Raw genomic sequence first — 21,761 nt, forward strand, 5'->3', positions numbered from 1 at the left:
TGCTTGTCACGAACCAAATTTCACCAGTTTGGATAGAACAAGCACTCTTGTTATCACCCCATTATTAAATGTTATTTCATCTTTAATAAAGTTATTTACCTTCTTAACTGCATCAAAACTGTGTACCAACACGTGCAATAAAACAAAAGACATGACTCAAGAGACACGACACGACGATCTGCTTTTGGTAATTTAACCTGATTCTGTTGCAGATTGCACTAATCGTGCAGGCATTAACGCCGTTGCCATATTTATACTTCTGGTTTTTCACGGCTTTCCCGCCAAATTGAAAACTGTTGAAACTTGAAAATAAAAAATTTGCCATTCGCAGATCGCAGACAAAAACTGAGTAACATTTTAATGTGTTAGGATAATTTAACCAAAACAAAATCTAACGATAATTGGACCGACTTCAAACTGAATGGCAACAATTGAAGACAAATAAAATGAATAATATCGAATTTTGTGCATTTTATTTCCTCAGCAGACAATTTTAATCACCAACAAGGCAACAAATCTGTCAACAATCAGAAACTTGATAAAATTTAGATGAAATTTAACCACAATTATACCAGCACGGAGAATATTCTTTGGACGTTTTTTTTTTTTAAATTTGCTCGTTATTAATCCTCTTGGATCCAATGTAATATGAAATTAATCCTACTAAATGTCTGAGCTCCTCAAATCAGTCGTGACTGCAAACGCTAAAAGTTACGTTTATCTTTTCAAAGAATGCCATAAAAATTAAAGATTGATGAAATTAATCTACTGATTAGAGATGCGGTTTATTACCGGAATAAGACAAACGCCAGATTGAGAAATTAAACGAATGCAATACCAAGATATGTCAATTTCTAAGCTTCAGCATTCTGTATGTGCAGTTTAGTTTCAGTCACGAATAACGCCAGATCCAAATTCAAATCAAGTCTCCCAAAAATTCGAATTGAAGCTCAGAAAATGTCAAATTTAATTAACAAAAACAGTCAAGTGCCGGAAGAGCAGCCGCACAAGAAATTGTACTTCGACCTTAGAGCCGACGATCCAACATCACCCAACGTCAACGATTACTGGACAACGGTCAAAGAATTACTTCGGAGACTTCCCAATCTGCTCGGCGCCAAGGAGAATATCGACCAGGTGAGCAAATTCAGCCACCCATTCTCACCTAAGCAACTGACGAACGCCGTCGAACTTTCGTGACGTTGCGGACGAGAAACTGGTGGTGGTCGATCGAGAAAAACGACGATGGCATCACCTTCCAGCGCTCGAAAAACCTGGAAGGCGTTCGTGACAGGTACAGAAGGGACAATCGTTACGTCAGCAGCCCAACGACGCCAATCCAATTAATTGAAACGGCCAAAGGAAATATGTCGGTCAACGAACTAGTCAATTATTTAATTAAGGAAGGCTATTTTTACCAAGAATACAATATCATTAATCACAACTGCCAACATTTTGCCGACGCCATTTTCGGACGTCTAAAAGCACCGAAATATAAATTTGAACATGTCTATTTCGATCCAGCGGCGGATGAGTTACCGGACGCGAAGACTGCGTGGATATTGCCGGTGGACAAGTTCATCAGTCAGGTGCGAGAATTAAGCGCATCGGAGACTCTTGTTGAAATCGAAATTTACAAGGCGCCTGTCAGCACGAATTCAAAATGGCAACCGACCGACGCTTTGACGTGCTACTGGCATCTCTTCCTGATTTTCCGGACGAATTTGTTCAATTACTGGTCGATCGAGCGATGGCCGACGCACTTCACCGTTCAGAGGGCCAAGAGTAAGAACGTTCTGGTGAAGAAATGCCAGCGGATGGAACGTCCGGATAATTGGTTCTCGTCGGTCAAGCGACACCGATCGGCCGATATTAGTAAAAAGGTGACAATGAGCGACGTCTTGGATTACATCTGGAACAACAATCAAATGGACTTGATTTACAATCCCCAAGAAACTGATAAGAGCGACGTCTTAATCGTCCGTCATATTTACAATCGCTTTCAAGATGGCGGGAGAACCTTATGAATTTTGACGTTTCTTCTATTTGTGTCTTTATTTTGGTGGCCAGGTAAATTACACAACGATAAAAATGAGAAATGGTTTAATAGTTAATCCTTTTTATTTGAAAGAGAATGGCAGAAAAATTAATGGAATTTGCTCTGCTGAAATTTATTGCCATCACCAATTATTTTAAAGTAACACAAACAAACGTAATTTTAAAATAATAATAATGTTTCATATGGTTATTAGATGGGGTATATTATAATTGTCAATTGTAAAGACTTCGCTTAAACATAATACCAATTAGCACAGAATCCACCGCCGGCCATACAACTATTTGCGTTAATCCAGTCACGATGAGCGGAGGGTCGGGTGAAAACTGCATAACCCATTTCGCAGGCAGCTTGTCCATTGGAGCCCGGTACAAAGCTGCTGATTCCAACCTGGGTGTAAATCTGATAACCGCTGCTGTAACGAACGATGGGGCCGCCACTGTCTCCCTGATTTCAAATAACAAACAAATCAATACGGAACATTTCTGTGAATCCATTTCGGGCTGAAAAATAACGTACTGAACAAACGGATTTGCCGGGAATGATACCGCACATCTGATATTCGTGGTGGTAGGTGCTACCCCAAAAGCTGGTGCACTCATCTTTGGTTCCAATTTTGAAATCAACTTGCTGCAGCGTCGGTGAAGCAGTAGTTGAAGCTGAATAATTCAACAGTTAAATTAAAAGTCCGTAAACAAATTGTGTTTCATTAAGATTCTATAAGAAATATAACTTTCAACGTACTGCTGCTGGTAAGTCCCCATCCAACGGCAGTTACCGTGTCCTGGTAATCCGGCATGTAGAGTTTACCAATTAGGTAATAGTCAGACGTCGGGAGATTGGCCGTCATTTTGATGAGGGCAATGTCATAGATAGAGTTGAACTAACGAAGAAAAAAAAAATTATGAACATTTCTTTCTTTCTAAAATGGACCACATTATTTTGATTAAGAAAAGATTTGAGAGTTACCGCTCCATTTGAAAAATATGCGGGGTGGGGCTTGATGCTGGATCCGGTCACGGTGATGAGTTTCGCACCCGAGTCCATTGGGCTGATGGTGTAGACTTTCAGACGGACTTCCACTTTGTTGGCTATTTCACTGTGTCAAATGTATACGAAATTGGCGATCAAAAGCCTTTCTTTTTTTTCTGAATGACAATCAACAGAATTTTTACCCGGTTTTATGGTCTTGAACGCAGTGAGCTGCAGTTAGAATGTATCGGTTAGTAATCACTGTACCACCACACGATCCTGCACCTCCAGCGTAGAATGACCTTAAATACGCCTTGAAAATTTCAAAAAATGCCATTATGAAAGAAATCATAATTTAACTATCAGGTTACCATGTATTGATGCTGCCCCCTGGCAACGGTTGTACCACCAATAATTTCGTCGACCCCTTCATCATCTATTTTTTTTAAAGAAATTTTCCAAGGAAATCAAATCAAAATGCACAGCGATAATCAGTTCAACAGAAAGTTAATTTCATATAAGTAATGTATATACACCTGCATCAGAGCGGTCGGCGACGCTATTGGCGTTGATGAGACAAGCCGAAGCCAAAACCAACCAATAAATCACCTGAATTAGAACGACAAAGCGAGAAATGGTAAATACATGCGTATTATAAGGACAATAAGATGACGTATAGTAAACGAAACAAAATAGCAAACAATTCAAATAAATCAAATTGAATATTTACTTGGCAATTCGACATCATGCTGCTAGAAGGAGTAGAACCTGTAGGTACTTCTGCTCGTCAACGGATGATTTCGGCCTCATTTTTGTACCCGTTTGATATTTGCCTTCATCATGTGGAAATGACGTGGGAGTAGAAAATGTAATCAGCTTGCGTATACACACTTATGGAGTTATGGTACATCTGGTCCTTATTCCTGTGGAACTGGTCCTGCGCGCAATTGAACAGCTGTTTCCATAATTTCTATTGACATAAACGAAAATTTTCCAGGGATAGGATTCCGACGAACAAATTCGATGCTATCGTTCGACTACCTAATATCAGCTGCATCTGAACAAACATTTCGTCAATTGAATGACGAATGTCATTTTATCTATTGCTATTAACTTCTTTTTTTTCCCTTTTGGCTTCCAAGAGGGTTTAATGTAAAAATAATCCCGATCCGTTCAGCGGATCGGGATGACGGCAGCTTTTCTCATGCCTGCTGGTCATGCCCAACCATGCGTTTTTAATTTGAAAAAATATTAAATTTCATAGGCCCTAACCCCCCGTGTCATAATAGGGCGGTTTATAGAACCCTATTGGCTATATGACACGAATAAATTCGGAACTGAATTTATTCAATTCGCGAATCAATTCCTTCCAGGAGTGACATCGGATAGTGTTGCGTGAATTAGGGCCGACGCCAGGAGATGCGCAAGGTCATAGGCGTCACTGCCGTCGATTAGAGGTCGTCCATACTGACTCGATTAAATTCACGACGAAATGTGCACTCAACGAGCATCGGTCATCACCTTCGCATCGCATCAAGAAGATCCGCGTTCGATTCCTTGTCCCTCCCAATTGTGTAATACTCCCACTGTAATTGTGTATAAACTGTGTGTCTGAAATGATATGATAACTCTTCATCAATATACGGTCTTCATTAATAATATACGGGTCAATAATAATCGATGATTCAATATATAAAACTCACTTCTAAACTCACCTCCCGATCTATTAGACGCCCTGTTGCTATAAAGGACGTCTATCATAAGAATCGTAACCCATAAAACCCTGGTTCCTCGACTTGCTGGTCACAATCTGAAGTTGTGTCCGTTAGACTTACGCTTAGCCCCTGACGATAGTCGACGGTTGCCGTTCACTCGGTAACACTAGACGGTCGAATTAAGGCCCAGTAGGCAGCCAATGAAGTAAGAGCGTGACCTCAAGTCAGTTACCATCCCCAGAACCTTCCCTTTTATGCGCAGAACCAAATAAAAATTTGGTCGTCGTGTGATGTCGTGACTCCCCATGCATTCAATTGGATCATGATTTTTGCTGCTTTTACATTTTCAGAAGATCACTAATCGATTGCCTCAAATAATTTCGCAGAAGATGGTTCATTATTACCTTCTCACGTTTAGTTGCATCCATTCTTCCAGCATCCGCAGGTCATAATCTCTTTTCCTCCCCCATCACCCTCTTCTGTTTGGCAAATTACCTTCCATCGACTCTAAGTGAATGTCTTCATTCGCCCGTCTTCTTTCGTCCTGGTTGTTGTGTTGTTGAACTCTTGTGCCCACCAGTTACGTAAGACAATGTCGGCAGAATCATCTGTTAACGGATCCTATCAGCGTCTCAAACATTTGATGACGTGTTTCGTTTGTTACAACAAGTACAGCGCCAGTCGCAAACCCAAATGGCTAATTTGTAAGCACTATTTCTGCAGCAGTGCTTAGCTGTAAGTAATCTGACTGCACAATATCGCCTAGACATTTTTCGTAATTTCAGTTTGATGAAATTTATTAGGAAATTCAGGAGAAAAACATAATCAAATGTCCACTCTGCCACCAGCTTCAATTCTATTCTGAGGTGACATCGGTCCAGCCGGATGCCGTCGTCGATTTGATGAAGAGAGCCTCGGTCCACCTGGCCAGGTTGAAAGCCAACGAGCGACTTAAGCGAGAGCTGGAAACAGCTAAGATCAGAAAGATTCAAATGTGGGACGAAAGAGAAAGAAAAATCGAATTGGATTTGGCTAATTTTCGCCAATCTCCTATAACATTCAACGATTTTTCCGCCCTTCAATTAGCGATTGGCTTTAACCAAGAGTCAAGTGATTCCTCTTGTCAGTTAAGATCGAATTGAATTTTATTCCAATTTCCAAGAGGAGTTGGAACAGTATTTGAGAAATTTGGCCAGCGTAACCGAGCGTAATAAACGATGAAGTCATCAGCTGGATTGAGGCAATAAAACTTAATTTTTCAATTTGAATAATTCCACTAACATTCTTTGATTTCTCTTTGATTTCTCTAAAAGGGAGGCAATAACAAAATTATTACAGCTACAGATTTAACCGACTATACCATTTCATACGTGCCTTGGCAGCTGCCATCATCAACTGTTCAATTACAAAAAGTAATTTTGGTTTAAATTAGAAATATCATAAAACGTCAAGAAATTAAATATGATCTACTTGTATTACATCGCAGAGGCTTAAACACGACAATCACTTGTGTTGTGTTGAAACACCTGGCGCCAGTTTTAAACAGATACGTCGTCAGTGAGATCGTCTATTACAACAATCACAATGCGTGACACACATTCGTGACATAACAAAAGTCGATTTCGAGTGGAACGTTCAAAAATTAGCGTTCCTGAGGGCCCCCGAGAATTGGATTTCGGCTACGTGTCATCGTTCCTCCTGTTTTCTAGTCATAAAAGAAACTCAGGACGACGAAACAAGCCGCACAAAGGGCGTCTACAAATGGGGACTGAGCCTCTCCGACGCCAAGGATAAATTAGAAATTCAACTGCATATGATCGCATTTGATTTGGGAAAACAAATTGCGATCCACGTTTCGTCTACACTGGCCGAGTGCCTTGCACTGCGATGGACAAAATGGCCGCTAGGCTTCGGGCGGCTGCGGATAAATATCTGTTGGAACAGCTGAGAGACGAGTGGGAAACTCACCTCTCCTAAATATCGGATGTCGCCTGACAATTGTTTGAACCTCCTTTCACTCATCGACCAACACTATTCGGCGCACATCATGAAGGAGCTCGCCGTCGATTTCTTCCAGCGTTTCCCTGACGAAGTGATGGCATCCGACCGATGGAAAAAGGCCAAAAAACGCTATAAAGAAGGCAATTCCGCTTGGTTGTGCAGCGTTCAAAAAATGGTAATCAGATCACCTGTCCAAAAGTTTTAAGGTGGACGATAAAATAGGAACAAAAATACCTATAGGTTTTTTTTTAAATATTAACATACTCAACTTTTCTGATCGTTATCGTCTTAATCGCCAATATAATACAAAATTGATCGAAAACCTCAAACCTGAATTATTTAAAATTATTTACCCCTTACTATTACAGAGACCAAAAAAGCGAATCATTGCACTTTAAAGAAATATTGAAAATGGTTGACGCATTTTCCCGCGTTTTTATTATCGGGAACATCTTTTAGAAATATCGATTTCTTTTTCTTGGAGAGAATATTAAGGTTCCGCTTTGCTCAAATTGAAAAACGCACGAAGTGACGCGAGAAAAATCAAAGGGAAATTGCCAAACATAAATTGTGCTCATTTAAGCAAAGCCGTCGGCAATAATGAGTTTTTTTTTAAACATTGCAAGGTGCTGAACGCGCTGCGCCGCCTGCGTTCAACTATCAGTACCGCGGTACAATAATAGTATTGAGAGCACTAGATGGCGTTGTGTTGCGTTCATTTGCGTGAAAAAAGACAGCGGGACTTTGCGTTCGGCTGCTCTACCAGCAGAAGAGTGAAACAAACCTGACAGTTGTAGCAAGACTTTTTGTTCGCGGGTATCACAAGAGATTTTTAATATAATTCTACATATATCAGAAAGACTCATTGTCAAGAGAAATTCAATTGTGAATACATGACGGATTATCATCAAAGTAAGGAAAATTTAATCTTTTTATTTAGCTTTAATATCCCAACTATAACCTTGTCTCCAAGCAAATATCCCCCAGCTTGAGAAACATTCAAAAAATTCCAATGGCCTTGGACAGGTATTTTAAGTGTTTCAACTTCTTTTTTTTCCAACCTAACTGAAACCCCAACCTAACTGTACAATCCCTTGCAAAATGTTAAAGACAAATCAGTCGTCATCTTCATTGAGTGTCGTTCAGTTTGACCGCCTCAGTTTTTTCCAGCAAATTTTAACCGGGCGATGTTTCTCGGAATCTCGACTAAATCAACTGTCTCTTTTTAGACGGTGCCAGCTCATTTTTGGTTTTGTGCTATCTCTCCCCGTGAGTGTCGGGTACTGCTCAGCAACAAACCACACGACGAGAGAAGGTAAACAAAACATATCATGTCAATGGTATCCGGATGTACACATAGAAACAGGAAAACACCTGTTGCTGTCGATGAAACAGCGCAAATAAGCGTCACGATATGAGGCAAATAAAAGAAAAAAGAAAAACTTGAAGTTGGACAAAAGTTACCAACGATTGAGGTTTTTAAATCGAAACTGTCAATGTTGTTCTATCTCCAGTGACTGAGTGCTGGTTACAAGTTTGAACTGAGTGAGGAAAAAGAGGGTGAAGGTGGGAAACTGCAAAAATTTGATTTTCCGCTATCGATTTGAACAATCAAACCTCTGTCAGTCGCATTTATAGACTAGAGAGATCAGTTCTTATCTTACACTAGACGTTGTATTTTATTATTTCGTTACAGTGCACTGCCAATGGGTAATTGATAACGGACTCTACGTGAAACAAATGGCCGAAAATATGGAGCAAAGAAGTGACAACCCAACAGCACTCGAGACTGATGGCGCAAAATCCAGCAGAGGCCCCACGACGCCGTTCAGCACAGACAGCAGAGGCAATAAGAAAGCGCGCGATGGATCCCACGGTTTGAAATTTGAATCGAAATTGTTGACGCTTTTCAGCATTCAGGGTTTATCTGCGGGTTACAAATTTGAACTTGGAAAGGAAAACGAAGATCTGGGCGGGAAATTTGACGACGTGATTTTCCGTTACGAAGTCCCAGACGAGACACCAGCAGGGAAACACTGGCGGTATCACTACCTTCAGGCCAAACACAAAGAGAACGAAAATGAAAAAAAAATAAAAGCTAGTGATTTACTCGACCCCAATCCTAATGGCCCGTTTAGTCTCAAGAAATATTTTTTTTCGTATTGCAAGATGAGGGAAAGGGGCGACGATGTTCGCGATTGCATCGTGTGCACCAATTGGAACATTAATAATGAGCAATTCAAGAAGATCCAACTGGAGGAGGTGAAAGAACAACACGACATTTTGAAATTTGCTCCCGGGGAGAAAACTGTTCGTAGTTACAAGCTCAAAATTGATCAAAACTTGCGCAGTGAAACGATTAAATTGTTGGGGGTTTCAGATATTGTGGCCATGGGAATGGCAGTTACGTCCCTTGCCGATACATTTGAAATTCAGTTTAGGGATGATAGAGAAACAACTAATTCGAATGAGGATGAAATGTTGACAATCGATTTGGTCACGGAAAAAATGTTCGATTCGAAAACGAAGAAATTTCGTCCAGATTTCATAAACGACGAGAATCTCTCGGTCGTGGCCAACAAATTTCGTCAAAAGATGTGCCGAGTGATCGACGATTTCTATAACAAGCTCGTCTTTGTCGTCAATATGCCGAACGAAATGCAATTCAAGAAAATTATCGAAACTGAAGACGTGAGCAAATATTATCCAAGCGACAAGTGCAAATTTCAAACGACGCGAATATTTGACGAAATTTCAGACGCGTTTGAAAAAAAGCCCGGCAACTTTTGGCTGACATCAGAAGAAGCAAAGAAGATTTTATTAGCAGGTGTCACTGCTGTTTCGTTAGAATACCAGAAACAACTAGAAGACGTGGTAAGATTCAATGAGGATGCGATTAAAGTGATGGAGAAGAAATTGAGACATGTACTGGATGCTCCCGGAAGGGAAAAAGTCGAGCGAATTGCCACACCTTCACCGCAACACACGGCCGTCAAAGTCATTTCGGCTGTTCAGATTTTAATGCGAGAATTGAATCAGGAGGGAAACTACTTGGTGGCATCTTCTAGTCGTCTACAAAATGAGGAGAAAATGGAAAAGTGGAAAAATATTTTGAAATTGCACAAGGGTGTTTATCATTTTTTTGTCATCGTTTGCGATACCGAAACCTCGATACAAAATTTAGAAAATTTGATTTCGGGTGATCAAGCGGACGACAAAAATTATGTAATTATTATAAGTCATAATGGCCCATTAGCCGGGATAAAAGACGAAATCAAGTTCACCGATCTGAGTAAAGATTTCCAAGAAGCTATTTTGACGAAAATGGTTTGGTTCCAAGGGAAAGATGTGACAGTGAGAGACCTTGTCGGAGACCAACCGGAAAAGGTGTTCGATTTCACTTTAATAAAAGACTTGTTATTTGAAAAAAAGAATGTAAAATTAAAAATCCCTTCGTATGACACGTCTCGATTCGAAGAGTCTCTTTACATCAACAGACGAGTGAAAACTCCATTCGACAATCACTTTGAGGATGAATTAGCAAAGCGTCTTGGGGTTACATCAGCGGAACTCCGAAAGGAATGCAGAATAAGTCTGCCAGATGGCAACATCGAATGGCTCGTTGAAGAGAAACGTCAAAAGGAAATATGGGACATAATGAAAAACGGTGCAGATAAAACAACGCCATCGGGCATCATCGCCGAGGACAACCAATTAATTAGTTTTGAAATAAAAGGACGCTCAATCGTCATCATATCCGGAGTAGCCGGAACAGGAAAATCTACCCTCCTCTCTCACTTTTATAAAGAAATTAAAACGAAGAAACCAGATTACTGGGTTATCAAAATGAATTTAGTGGATCGATGTGAAGCAATAATGAAATGGCAAGCAAATCAAACTAACGCAGCCGATTTTTTCGTCAATTATCTTAGTGAAAATGGTAATAACGATTCGTCATTCACCAATTCATTGTTGAGACATCGATTTGAGACGGGTGACAGAATTGTTATCATGTTTGATGGGTTCGACGAAATTGACGCCAGGTGTCAAATGGGCGCTATTCAATTGATGAAAGCCATTAGTAAGAATAAATCGATTCAACTTTATGTCACAACTCGACCTCATTCGGTGGGCGATTTGCAAAATGAATTATTTCAGTTATCCTACACTTTGGAGATCTTCGACATGAACGACCAGATCAGTTATCTGACCCAGTATTGGGAGAAAAAATTAGACACGGAAGAAGACATTCAAGACAAGTCCATTATCCGGAAGTTTGCTGCATCACTCACCGACCGAGTGTCGCAAACTTTGAGAGATCAAGAAAGATCTTTTATTGGAATTCCATTACAATGCCGAATCCTTGCCGAATGCTTTCAGCAAGAGCTCCAAACAATAATAAAACGAAACAATGGCCAAGATGGGCTGGAGGAGCAAACTGATTTTGAAAACCAGTTATTTGATAATGTCAATTTTGATCTGAATAGTTTGTACAAACGTTTAATGGAGACTAAGCGCCGAGTCTTTCGAGAAGAAAAAGTCAAAGCTCCTGTTCCCAATCAGATCACAGATTATGCCATTGATTACTTAATAGAAAAAATTGAATCACACCTGACAAAATTGGCCATTGAAACTCTTGTGACAGACAAGAAGAGTTCCGATATTTTGTGGCCACCTCAGTTATCGTATCATCAGCTCAAAACTGACAAGTTGCAAGAGGAAAACATGATTACTGAATTTGGCGTCAAATTTGGTTTGATAATGTACAAAGACGAGACCATAAAGACGCAATTTTTGCACCGGACATTTGCCGAATATTTATTGGCTAAATATTTGTACAGGGGCATAGCTGTTAATCACTGTGAAAACAATTATCTTCTAGATAACGAACAGGTACGTGATTTTATTATCAGTAAAATTCTAGGGGAACGCAATTTTGATGGTGTACGAATATTTTTCGACTCCATGTTGAAGAAGACTCTTAACAGCACAGCGTGGCATGTAATTAGTGAAGGCAAACAGATTTTGCCCAGTCAATTACAAAATTTTATCAATGACCTGGCACTTCATATGCTTCATATTGAGAAACCAGCAGCACAGGATACGTATGATTATACGTATTATTGTCCTAATCTTTTAGGTAATACCGTTTACGAACGAAACGAGAATTTGTTTGATTTCTTATGCGACTGCCTCGACATAGTGCTGGACAAAAATGGAGTTCGACAAGTTTTTAGGTCTGCATTCGAAAAGTCTTCATTTCGATTCGAATCTTTCTATTTTGTAAATAGCGGACTTTTTCAGCGGTTCACTAAATACTATGACGATGCCGATTACCTAGAACTTAATTGCATAATGCACAAAATGTTGTTTGGCAGGATGTCGGATCCGTGTACATTGGAAAATTATCATAACCTTTGGAACACGGAAGAAGCTAAACAAGTGGTGAAAATTCTACTGGACTTGATAGAACAGAACCAAACGGTTTTCATGGAGGAAGTGATGTCCCCTGGTAAGATGACGTTTAGAAAGGGAGATCGAATGTTTGAATTGCTTCATTTCTTCATTTTCAACGAATACTACGACAGTCTATTCGACCAATTCTTCCGTCTTCTATCGTCGTGTTTGGATGACTGCGCATTAACAAACCTTTTGCAGTATACACTAAGGATGCGCGATGCAAATAACAACAATTGGGCGTATCCTTTGAACAGCGGGATCGAAAAAACGCTGATTATTTTACGCGACCTCGGACGACACAACGTGATAGAAGGGCTATCACACCTGACACTCGTCTGGGATAAGACATTCTTTGAAACATTCTACCAGCCTTGTAAACCAAAAGAAGAAGAGAACCGTTCCGACTTGCAATTGCTGTTGAAAAATAGAGATTCGAGCCGAATGACTCTTCTGCATCGAGCGGCTTTTTACGGTGACGCGCAAAATGTGGATGGCATTTTAGAAACGATTCGCAAGAGTATTTCTTCTGCCACTAATCATCTAGTCGAATTAGTTGTAAAGGATATCATGTTGGCTCGCAACGATGAATGTTTCACACCTTTTAACGTAGCGGCTGCCAGTGGCCACAAGGAAATCTGCGTACAAATATTGTTCTTCTTAAAAGAAATCCTTGGAACTGATCAAATTAAAAAATGCTTGATTGCTTATAACGGGTTTCTACATAGAGCCATGTGGGTTGCGATTCGGTTTAAAAATTATTCAATGTTCAAAGTAATTTTGGAAGGGGTTAATCAGGCCTTGGGGCAAGACAACCTGTTCGTTTTACTCAAATCAAGCGATACTGAAAGAGATCGCTCGGTCCCAAAATATGACAAATAAGTCCTGATCAAAATGATAAGCAAATTTCTCCTCCAAAATGGCAGCGAAAATGGTTACGAAGGTTTAAACAATTTGATCTTGCATCGTGATCCCTATGTTTATAGCAAGGCAGACATATATAAGACACTTGAAGAAGTGGAGGATGAAACTTTACAGGGAATGTTGACTGTGAAGGGAATGGAGAATTGGACGCAACGTTTCCTTGACTTTGACATTTCTTTGGGATATCGTTTTTTATCGATTCATCTTCTTGCCAGATTTACAAGAAACCAACGATCGCAGTTTGTCGACGCTATCACTTCACCGCACACTCCAATCACTCCATCTTATCCGGTCAAAATTAGTTACTGGGCAAAATGGTTCGTCGGAGACGAATATATTCATGATTTTATGGACCTGGATGGTCTTGAAAAACTACTGAAAATAATTGCGGAAAATCAAGATAACGAAACGACTGACATCCAAAAGTTGCTGTTCAGCGATAGTGGGAATAACATCACAAGAGCTTTACTGTGTCGAAACAGAAAAATCGTCTTTGTCATGTTCAATCATCTGTCAGAGATGGAGAAACTTCAGATCGCAAAAGATATAAAGAGAAATGGTCCCGAAATAATTGACGAGATGTCGCATTATTTGCGGACCAGTGAAAATGCAATTCGGAGAGAACAAATTTTCCGCTATTGGATGAACATTTTGCCATTTTACAAGGATGGAGATGAAGGGAATCAACAATTTGAAAAACTAGTCAAAACACTCTTATTATTGCGTACCGAAAAACTTAGAAGGAGCTGGTATGTGGGTATGGTAAAAATCATTCTAGAAGATGAATTGCAGTACAGTTTTTGGAGTCGATATCTCGACAGCTATGACGATAGAGACGGTAATAAAATTGAAATGGTGGGCCAGTTTTTGGATTGCGTGTCAGAGAAACTAGGAAACGAGGCTGTCAAAAAAGTAGTGCTTCACGAGGACTGTATGGGTATCGTTTTACTCGGAGCCGAATTTCAAGAAAATAAAGAATTAATGTTATGCTGACCCATTTAAGCGACCAAGATCGTGATTGTGTTAATCTTCTCATCAGCACGAATTCCCCTTTTAATTCCAGACGATATAAATTTGTAGAGCCGTGTCACTGTAAACCCATAAATTCATGCTGTTGTTGGCACAGGAATTAACATTTTGAACTTTAACCTGTCTGTCGAGTCCCAAGTAAACATTGTGATGGAGTAATTGATACAAGATAAAGTCGCCTTCAATTAACTACGGTAATGTTTTTTTTTTCTTTTTACAATTAACGCTGGTACGCATAAACGCAATACACTGTTCCATAATAGTTTGTACTTTGTTAGTAGATTTCCTAATGCCTTCAATGTTGGAAATTGCAATTTCTAGATTTAGGACCACATTAGGTTTCTTGCTTGGGTGGACGATTGATGGGAAGCTGTAGGAATAACAAATAACGCACATTTCTGAAGCAGTAGCTTACAACAATTTTTGCAACACTAGCACTATCGCAGTCCGCGTCTGTCTAACCACATCCAAACCACATCTAATAGCACAAGCAATAAAACAGTTCATTCGTGAAGTAGTAGGGGCATCAAAATTCGAAACGTAAAACAATTATGCAAAAGTGCCTGAGGAGAAAATATTTGTGGGACCGGAAGAATAAGCTGCTGCCCTCAGTATTGAGAATTGATCGACAATTCTCTTCCGACCAAAAGGAGAAAATTCTGTTGATCATAAAAAGGAAAGCGGGAAACATAGCGGGTCATTTGCATTTCCGTATTCCCGATGAAGCGCGATCATCGGACAGTTACGTGATAATTTAAAGGAATACTTTCAAGTTACGCAATAATTTCAGAGCAAGTTTCGTTAAAAACGAAAGTATTTGCTTGTCCGGGACTTGATTGGAACTGACAGACACGAAGACGTAAATTACCTTTTTTCTTCTAGTAGGAAAAAGCTTGGATTAAGTATCTTTCTACATCAAGGGGCGAATGACATTGCCATTTCGTATAGAAGATACATTTTGAGATAAACTGTCATAAGAATTGAGGTGTGCCGCAAGCGAACTTAGGACACAGCTGGCTAAGGGAAGGGTCGATACAACATCGACTGATCGAGATGGTTGTTCTTCGTATTTCGCTGATTCGTCCTACCTTTAAGCCTGGGAAATACGGCCAGGCATCTCCAAGTCCTCCAACTTTTGAATAGGCTACGCCAGGCGGGATGGGCGGGATAGGAAGAAGGGAGGCCGCGGGTCCTCGTTGAAGCACTCACATGGGTGTACACGAGAACAGAGTGGAGACTGGAAAAAGTGATAAATCGCCCGACGTTGGTGGATTCTCCAATCAAGCAGGATGATGATTGTCTACATTTAAAATAAAATAAGGCTTACGGAAACAATATTAATTTGGAATTCACGAATAAAGAAAAGCTTAAAATGGGACAAGGTTACATTTATTTTAATAAACAAGAGAATGTTTTCGTAAGTCATGCTATCTACCGGTACATCATTTAAATATATAACAGATCTAAGTTGTAAACAGTCTCAATAAAATATTTATCCTGCGCCTATCGGTGAAATTACAATTACAATTTAATGATTTTCGTATTGAGATATATAGTTGGTAGTGTTGAGAGACCGGATTCAAGAGTTCGATTTAGAAATAATTCAACGACGATTTAAGTGTATTTTCGGAACGATCGGAGCGTGAGTTATCCGATCCTGTGTGAGATTTGTGTGTCCAGCAATATCAGTAGTTATACTCCAACGTAAAAAAAGAGCGTCTGTTCAAGCAAAGCCTGAGGCTTAAATGTTATTAATTTGACCGTAAATCTCAGAGCTGGCCGAATAATATTAAATCATTTAAACACGGACGAATAAGTAATCAAATTGTTGCAGAAAGGAAACATTGAAAAAGGTCAACACAACATCTGGTGTCTTGGATCTGGAATATTTTTTTAGAAATATCCAGTTCCTTTTTCCTGAAGAGAAGGTTCCGCTTCGCTAAAAATTGAAACAACGCTATAAATACGGAAGTGACGTGAGAAAAAAAAATACAAAAAGATATGGCCAAATTGTTGTGCTCGTTTCAGCATAGCCTAAGCCGGGATTTTTCCAATAAAATAACGGCTGCGTTCAACTTTCAGTACCACGGTACAATAATTGTAAAGTTGGCACTAGATGTCGTTGGGTTGCGTTCATTTGCGTGAAAAAGAAGACAAACATATAGCGGGACCTTGCGTTCGGCTGCTCTACCAGCAGAAGAGTGAAACAAATTTGACAGTTGGCAAAACTTTCAATCGTGGTTTCAAATAGATTTAAACTTAAATTCTACGTATATCCGAAACACTCATTGTCAAGAGAAATTCAATTGAGAATACACGACGGATTATTATCAAGGTGAGAACAAAATAAACTTTTTTTTTTCAATTTAATTTCATACTGTACCCTAAAAATAACCTTGCCCAAGATTAATTTCTCGATTTTATTAACATTCAAAATGAATTCCAATGACCTTGGACAGATTCCCTAAGTGTTTTGGCTTTAATTTTTCCACCCTAACCATATCGTTTTTACCCCCTCTGACCGTACAATATGCGACGAGACTATAATAAACCTTGCGAAATAGAAGTCAATTCAGTTGTCTGCTTTTTCCAGTCACGTTCAGTTGTCCATTTTACTTTTCCCAGATCACAAAGTCAATCCAGTTTTCTTGTTTTTAAGTCAGTGAAGTCATTCAGTTGGTCCAGCATTAAACGTTTCCCAAGACAAACAGGGAAAATAGCTTTTTTTTCATTTACACTCATTTAATAAGATAGCTATTAGTTTTCGTGTTGACCTATTTACCTACTTCAATATACAGTGAACCACCAACTGCTGAGTGAGTAGCGGCTCCTACTCGACAACCACACGGCGGGGAAAAAAGGTAAAACAAACATTTCAATGGCATCGGAATTTACGCACAGCGACGGGCCAACACTTGTTGCTGAAAATGAAACTGTGCAATCCAGTTACACTTCAACAGCAGCCAATAAAGGAAAAGAGAAAAACTCAAAGTTGACCGATAATTCCCACAGTTTGAGGTTTGAATCGAAACTTTTGGCGCTATTTTGTGTCCGGGCACTGGATGCCGGTTACAAGTTCGAACTGAGCAAAGAAAAGGAGGAAGAAGGCGGGAAACTAGAAGATTTGATTTTCCGGTATGAAGTCAATGACACGACACCAGTGGGCAAACACTGGCGATATCGATACCTGCAGGCCAAACACAAAGGGAACGAAAAAGAGAAAATCACGGCAGATCACCTTCTCGATTATAACCCCAAAGGAGATTTCAGTTTACCGAAATATTTCCATTCCTTTTACAAGATAAGGACAAGGGGTGACGACATTCACGATTGCATAATCTGCACCAATATCGACTTCAACTTGGACAGTCTTCAGAAGGGTGGGATAGAACTGGTGTCCATTAATGATCAGCCGGAAGATATTTTAGAATTCGGTGCACAAGAGAAAACAGCTCGTTACAAACTCAAAATTAACAATGACGATTGGTACAGAAGGTTGGAGGAGGAATGGTCGCCCGTTCAATTGCTGGCAGAAAAATTGGAGTATTGCGCTACGGAAAAAAAAACGACAGACATTCGCACTGGGATGCTCAACAACTACCACGTTGCTTTAGTCGACGAACACGTCATCGATTGTACCAAAAAGAAATTCCACCAGGATTTCTTGAGTGATACCGTCAATCTTTCAGAAGGGGCTAAAGAATTGCGTCAAACGATCTGCGAATTGGGCGAAAACGACGATTGGAAAAACTACAAATTTATACTGAACAATAATTTTGGGAAAGGCCAGTCCGCAGTAAAGAATCCACTACCACGAAAAATCACAGAGGAAGACGTCGACGATTTCTTTGATAAGTTGGTCTTTGTCGTCGACATGCCGCACGAAAAGAAATTCGAGGAAATTATGGAAACAAGAGACATGAGCAAATTTTATCAAACAGACAAGTGCAAAGCTCAGACTGTTCGAATACTTCACGAAATGTCGTTAGAATTTTCAAAAAGGGAGAAAAACTTTTGGTTAAAATCAGGAAGTGCCAAAAATATTTTGTTGGCTGATGTCACAAAAATGTCATTAGAATTTCAAGATCATTTGGAAAAAAATATAAAATTCAACGACAGCGCGATTAAAAGGATGGCCGATCAGTTAAGGCAGAAATTGCTGAGGTCTAACGGAAGGGAAAAAGTCGAGCGAATTGCCACACCTTCACCGCAACACACGGCCGTCAAAGTAATTTCGGCTGTTGAGTTTGTAATACGAGATTTGAACCAGGTGGGAAACTACTTGGTGGCATCTTCTAGTCGTCTACAAAATGAGGACAGGAAAAGATGGAAAAATATTTTGAAATTGTAAAAAGGTTTCTTTCATTTTTTTGTCGTCGTCTGCGATGATGAATCGTCGAAACAAAATTGCGAAAATTTTATTTCAGATGATGAAGCGGACTATAGCAATTTTATTATTATCGTTGGTCTTAATACATCATCAGCGGGGATAACAGACGAAATCAATTTTGCTGATTTTAGTTATAATTTCCAAGAATCTATTTTGACGAAAACCATTTCGTTTCAAGGAGAAACTCTGACAGTGGGAGACTTGGTAGGTGAGAAACCGGAAGAGGTAATCGACTTCAGTTCTCTAAATCAGTTGTTATTTGAAAAAAAGCAAGTCAAAATCCCTTCGTATGACACGTCTCGATTCGAAGAGTCTCGTTACATCAACAGACGAGTGAAAACTCCATTCGACAATCACTTTGAGGATGAATTAGCAAAGCGTCTTGGGTGTACATCAGCGGAACTCCGAAAGGAATGCAGAATAAGTCTGCCAGATGGCCACATCGAATGGCTCGTTGAAGAGAAACGTCAAAAGGAAATATGGGACAAAATGAAAAACGGTGCAGATAAAACAACGCCATCGGGCATCATCGCCGAGGACAACCAATTAATTAGTTTTGAAATAAAAGGACGCTCAATCGTCATCATATCCGGAGTAGCCGGAACAGGAAAATCTACCCTCCTCTCTCACTTTTATAAAGAAATTAAAACGAAGAAACCAGATTACTGGGTTATCAAAATGAATTTAGTGGATCGATGTGAAGCAATAATGAAATGGCAAGCAAATCAAACTAACGCAGCCGATTTTTTCGTCAACTACCTTAGTGAAACTGATAATAACGACTCGTCATTCGCCAATTCATTGTTAAGGCATCGATTGGAGAAGGGTGACAGAATTGTCATCATGTTGGATGGGTTCGACGAAATAGACGCCAAGTGTCAAATGGGCGCTATTCAATTGATGAAAGCCATTAGTAAGAATAAATCGATTCAACTTTATGTCACAACTCGACCTCATTCGGTGGGCGATTTGCAAAATGAATTATTTCAGTTTTCCTACACTTTGGAGATCTTCGACATGAACGACCAGATCAGTTATCTGACCCAGTATTGGGAGAAAAAATTAGACACGGAAGAAGACATTCAAGACAAGTCCATTATCCGGAAGTTTGCTGCATCACTCACCGACCGAGTGTCGCAAACTTTGAGAGATCAAGAAAGATCTTTTATTGGAGTCCCGTTGCAGTGCCGAATCCTTGCCGAATGCTTTCAGCAAGAGCTCCAAACAATAATAAAACGAAACAATGTCAAAGATAGGTCGGTGCAAACTGATTTTCAGTTATTTGCCCATGCCAATTTTGATCTGAATAGTTTGTATAAACTATTGATGAAGACTAAGAGTCGAGTCTTTCGAGAAGAAAAAGCCGATGCTTTGACTCCTAATCAGATCACAGCTTACGCCATTGATTTCTTGATCAACAAGATTGAATCGCACCTGACAAAATTGGCCATTGAAACTCTTGTATCAGATAAAAAAAGCGCCGACACTCTGTGGCCACCTCAATCATCGTACCACCAATCGGAAACGAAAAAAAGGCAGGAGGAAAAAACTATTACCGAATTGGGCACAAAATTTGGTTTCATAACGTTCAATGATGGGAGCGAGGCAACGAAGACGCAATTTTTGCACCGGACATTTGCCGAATATTTATTGGCTAAATATTTGTACAAAGGCCTAGCTGATGATCATTGCGAAAATAATCACCTTCTTGAAAACGAACCGGTACGTGATTTGATCATCAATGAAATTTTTGTGAAAGATAACTACGATGGAGTGCGAATGTTTATCGATTCTATGTTGAAGGAGACGGTTCATAGTGAAAAATGGAGTCTTGAAATCAATAAAAAGGTTGAACTACCAGTTCGATTGCAAAATTTCGCCTGCAGCTTGGCTCAACACATCATTAGAATAAGCGAATTACCTATTCCTTCTCCCCCAAGTTCCCATCACAATTCCATGAGCCTTGCCCTCCAAAGAGGTAATCTGAATTTGTTTTACACCTTACTTCGCTGCCTCGAAAGAAAATTTGATAAAACTGAAATGAATGGAATTGTCAGATCGGCACTAGACAAGAATTCTTTTTCGTTTCAATACTTTTTTTTCTTTGGCAGCGCTGGATTTTTCCAAAGCATAATTGGCTATTACGACGATGCAGATGGTGCTGAACTCCAGCGAATCATCAAAGAGATTTTGTATGAGCCGATAACAACTCCGTTCACATTAGAATCTTATCGCTTAGTCTGGGAAAGCGAACAGAGGAAAGAAATCGTGAAAATCGTGAAAATCACACTTGACATCATGGACAAACGTCAGACAATTTTACACCCAATGTGGGACTCGGAATCGAATTCTTTCAGACGACTGCATTTTTCAGTCGCCTTGCTTCATTTCTTTGTCTTTAACGAATACTACGGCAGCCTCTTGAATCAATTTTTCCGCCTCCTTTCGTCAGTTTATTCAAACGACAGCGTCTTTTTAAATCTCCTGAATCGTTCGCTTAGGATGCGCGATGCAAATAACGATAATTGGGCGTACCCATCGAACAGTGGGATCGAAAAGACGCTAACTAATTTACGCGATCTCGGGCGACACAAAGTCATGGAAGGATTATCTCAGTTGGCACTCGTTTGGGATAAGAAAGTCTTTGACACATTTTACCAGCCCTGTCGACCGAACAAAGATGAGGAATACTCCGAGTCTCAGTTGCCATTGGCAAGGGATTCGAACGGAATGACTCGTCTCCATCGAGCGGCTTTTTACGGCGACGCGGAAACTGTGGATGACATTCTAGAAACGATTCGCAACGATTTTTCATCCGGCCAGCATCCGGACACTGAAAAACTTTTAGTCGAATCTGCGGTGACGGACATCATGTTGGCTCACTGCGATAAAAGTTTCACGCCCTTCTACGTGGCGGCCGCCTGCGATCACAAGGAAATCTGCGTCAAAATATTGTCTTTCTTGAAAGAAATCCTTGGGGCTGACCATAAGGAAGACTTGACCGATTACGGATTTGTATATAGCGCCATGTGGGATGCGATTCTGTTCAAAAATCTGCAAATGTTTCAAGTCATTTTAGAAGCTGTCAAAGAGGCCTGGGGACGAAATTCCTTATTAGTTTTGTTGAGCACAGACAACTATGAAGTTGGTTATCACAATAGTCTTCCATTATACGTTTCAAGTGACTTGACGGAAAAATTCAATAAAGATCTGTTGA

The 21,761-nt window shown here is 39.9% G+C and overlaps 1 protein-coding gene across 1 annotated transcript; it reads right to left on the reverse strand.

Moving 5' to 3' along the window:
* Positions 1 to 2,290: 2,290 nt before the first annotated feature.
* Positions 2,291 to 3,807, reverse strand: LOC124329465 (mast cell protease 4-like). Its single transcript, XM_046788525.1, has 8 exons — positions 3,759 to 3,807; positions 3,565 to 3,637; positions 3,400 to 3,464; positions 3,232 to 3,341; positions 3,026 to 3,155; positions 2,801 to 2,939; positions 2,576 to 2,715; positions 2,291 to 2,503 (listed from the first exon to the last, which is right to left on the reverse strand). Exons 1-8 carry the CDS (start codon positions 3,774 to 3,776, stop codon positions 2,291 to 2,293), a joined length of 888 nt encoding a protein of 295 aa, XP_046644481.1. The 5' UTR covers positions 3,777 to 3,807.
* Positions 3,808 to 21,761: the final 17,954 nt, after the last annotated feature.

Source organism: Daphnia pulicaria, chromosome 3 (assembly GCF_021234035.1).
Source record: "Daphnia pulicaria isolate SC F1-1A chromosome 3, SC_F0-13Bv2, whole genome shotgun sequence".
Classification (NCBI taxonomy): domain Eukaryota; kingdom Metazoa; phylum Arthropoda; class Branchiopoda; order Diplostraca; family Daphniidae; genus Daphnia; species Daphnia pulicaria.